We start from the raw sequence: 2,827 nt of genomic DNA on the forward strand, positions 1-2,827 counted from the left end.
AGCATACGCAGAGGAAAACAACGATGCATATGCGAGACGCGCACGCGGCTTCGACAGCGCACCGCCGGCTCTACGGCCGCAACAGGCACATACGTGAAAAGATATATAAGAAAGAAATTCAGCGCCAGCTTGCACTCTGTGAAGAAGAATGACCAGCGAAACTGTGGTGCGCAATGTTAGAGTCGTCTTCTAATTGTCATACAATTTGTTTCCGAATAATTCCGGTAAAGCAACTTTTACAGTCATTTTCTGTAACCATATACTACCTCCGTAGATGGCCATGTATTGGCTGAGCAGACAGTACGTTTAACATCACTCTAAACTAATTATCAGAAGTAAATGAAACTCAGCTTAATGATAGAGTCATCTTAGCGGCTAATTGCCATAAAATGTGTTTCGAGGTGCGTTCGATAACGCAAGAGTAACAGCCGTTTTCTGTAACCATACTCCCTCCGTAGATGACCATGCTCCACTGTGCAACACACAGCAGAGCTCTTCGAACTCTGACACACAGTGCGAAAAAACCAGCTTACAATGGAAGACCAAGGTTACGACAACCTCCTTAAAGTCGGCTTCACCTCCAAACAGAAATGCATTGCTGGGAAGACGTTCTTCCAGACACAATATAAGCCGTCTTAGATTAAAATACGAAGGCCATTTTATCCCACCTTCTACTCCCGCTTAAGGCTATAGGCTATCTCTCTCTCTCTTTAAAAATTTTTAATGATTTTTTTATTATGGGAACCAGTATTTGCGCGGCGGAGAATCCTGCTCCAGAAAGAGCGTGACATGATACCAGCAGAGGCTGTCTTCAGGGCCAGCCCTCGAGCAAACAGCTCCTCTGATAAAAGGAAACCGTGCGAATCTTCAAGAAGCGCTGCAAGCGGCTCGAGCAGGGCGAATAATTTCTGAAGTAATTCTCACTAGGAGTGCGAACAATTTTCAAAATTGTTTTTACTAGGAGTGCAAACTTCCGTTTTTATTTTTGTGTAATATTGATGATAATGATGAATGACCTCTCCTTTGAATCCATGGAGAAATTTTTTTTCCTTCATGTTTGAATCGGGGTAACGGCATGCGCCATCACCCCGTGGCGGCGGCGTTCGCGACGGCGGCGACGGCGGCGGCATGCGGCATGAAACCGATGAAACTGCCTGACTGACCATAGAGTTTCATGTGCCTGACGGTCGCGCTGTTACGCAGGCTCTACACCGTGCGCAGGCTTCAATCGTTCACGGGCGTGTTCACCGGTTTGTTACACACGGACTGCTATTATCTGTTAAAAGTCTGGCCTGTGCTGCGACCTAGTTAACTCGCTTGTATTTATATGTCCGAATTCGCGTAGCGAATTACAGTGTCATATGCCTCTACGACATGGTGTCGCGCCTGCGTCTCATCACCTTCGATGCAACGAACACTCTTCTGCGCTTCAAAGAGTCCGTCGGAAAGGCCTATTCTGGTGTAGCCAAACTCTACGGTGTTTCGGCAGACCCACATCATGTGAATGCCAGGTTCAGGGTCGAGTTCAAGCGCTTGGCCGCTGAGCATCCGAATTTCGGCAGTAACACGGGAATGACTTCACAGCAGTGGTGGGCAGAGCTAGTGAGCAGAACGCTCTCCGGCTCGGGTACCATTAGCGACTCCCTCATGAAAAGCATCGCGGGGCACCTCTACGAGTCGTACAGGACGTCCGAATGCTGGGCGCCAAACGCTGGCACCGTTGAAACGCTTCAGCGGCTCAGGCAGTCGGGACGCAAGTTGGGTGTCATCTCGAACAGTGATGAGCGGCTGGACAGTATCCTTGCCGCTCTTCGACTTAGGCATTATTTTGATTTCGTGATTGCCTCAGCTGTGGTGAAAGTTCAGAAGCCATCTAGGGACATCTTCTCTCTGGCCTTAGTCAGCGCAAGCGGCGACGTGAGCCTGAAGCCCGACGACGCTATGCATGTGGGCGACAACATCGAGCTTGATTACCTAGCTGCCAAGCGTGCCGGCTGGAACGCCCTGCTTCTCGTGAACGATGAATCGCATAGGCAGCGAGCGTCGTCTAACGGCCTCGTAGATCCCGCTGACATGATCCAACGCCTCACCGATATTGTCAAGGTCGTGGACGCGCAAGAGTCTCGCTGCGCGACGTGAAAGCTGTTACACAGCGGGAAGTTGGACGGGGCTGCGCCAAGGTGCCGTTCTTTGTAGCTGCCACGAGTGAGATGAGATGGAACTTGCGTCACTGACGAGCCAAGTGACAGCATGTGTTAGCGAGCCGCAGCTTATATAGAGATGTGCGTTTATGCGACACAGTTCGTAGACAGTTGCGAGAATTTAATTTCTAATGGTGCTTTGATTTCTGCCACAACCTGGAGGCCTCAGGCGTACAATTGCATTGTACCAGTTGTATGAACAGGACGGCAGTGTGGAACAATCTAGTGGGATGTTGTGCTTCTCTGAAATATATTTTTAACGTTGTTATTCTGTCCCAATTTCTCGCGTCATACATTGCTGCCAGTGTACAGGGGGGATTAAAAGAAACACGAACGGAGCACACAGCCTCCGACGCATGCTGCACCATCTGGCTGCACTGTCAGTAAACTGCGCGCATGCGTGGTCCTTTCGGAGCGTTTGAGAGTGTGGCCTACTGTTAAAAAAAATCCTTGATGAAGAAGTGACGCCGGTCATTTATTTTGAGGCGTCGTTTTGTGCTCGGTCGCCCCTGATCATCCTGTTATCTACTGGATTCGGGAGCCAAACGCGCAGCAGGCGGATTGCAGCTAGTATGATGCCCTTCAACGACCATCCTGCGCAGTGGCGATGCAGCGTGAAAAGGCGT

The 2,827-nt window shown here is 49.9% G+C and overlaps 1 protein-coding gene across 1 annotated transcript; it reads left to right on the forward strand.

Annotated features, from left to right (window-relative positions):
• Positions 1-1,137: 1,137 nt before the first annotated feature.
• LOC144149295 (rhythmically expressed gene 2 protein-like) lies at positions 1,138-2,469 on the forward strand. Its single transcript, XM_077680864.1, has one exon. The coding sequence runs from the start codon at positions 1,375-1,377 to the stop codon at positions 2,137-2,139; it is 765 nt and encodes a 254-aa protein (XP_077536990.1). The 5' UTR covers positions 1,138-1,374; the 3' UTR covers positions 2,140-2,469.
• Positions 2,470-2,827: the final 358 nt, after the last annotated feature.

Source organism: Haemaphysalis longicornis, unplaced genomic scaffold, assembly GCF_048455015.1.
Source record: "Haemaphysalis longicornis isolate Haplotype H1 unplaced genomic scaffold, Haemaphysalis longicornis Haplotype H1 scaffold_1, whole genome shotgun sequence".
NCBI classification, from domain to species: Eukaryota; Metazoa; Arthropoda; class Arachnida; order Ixodida; family Ixodidae; genus Haemaphysalis; species Haemaphysalis longicornis.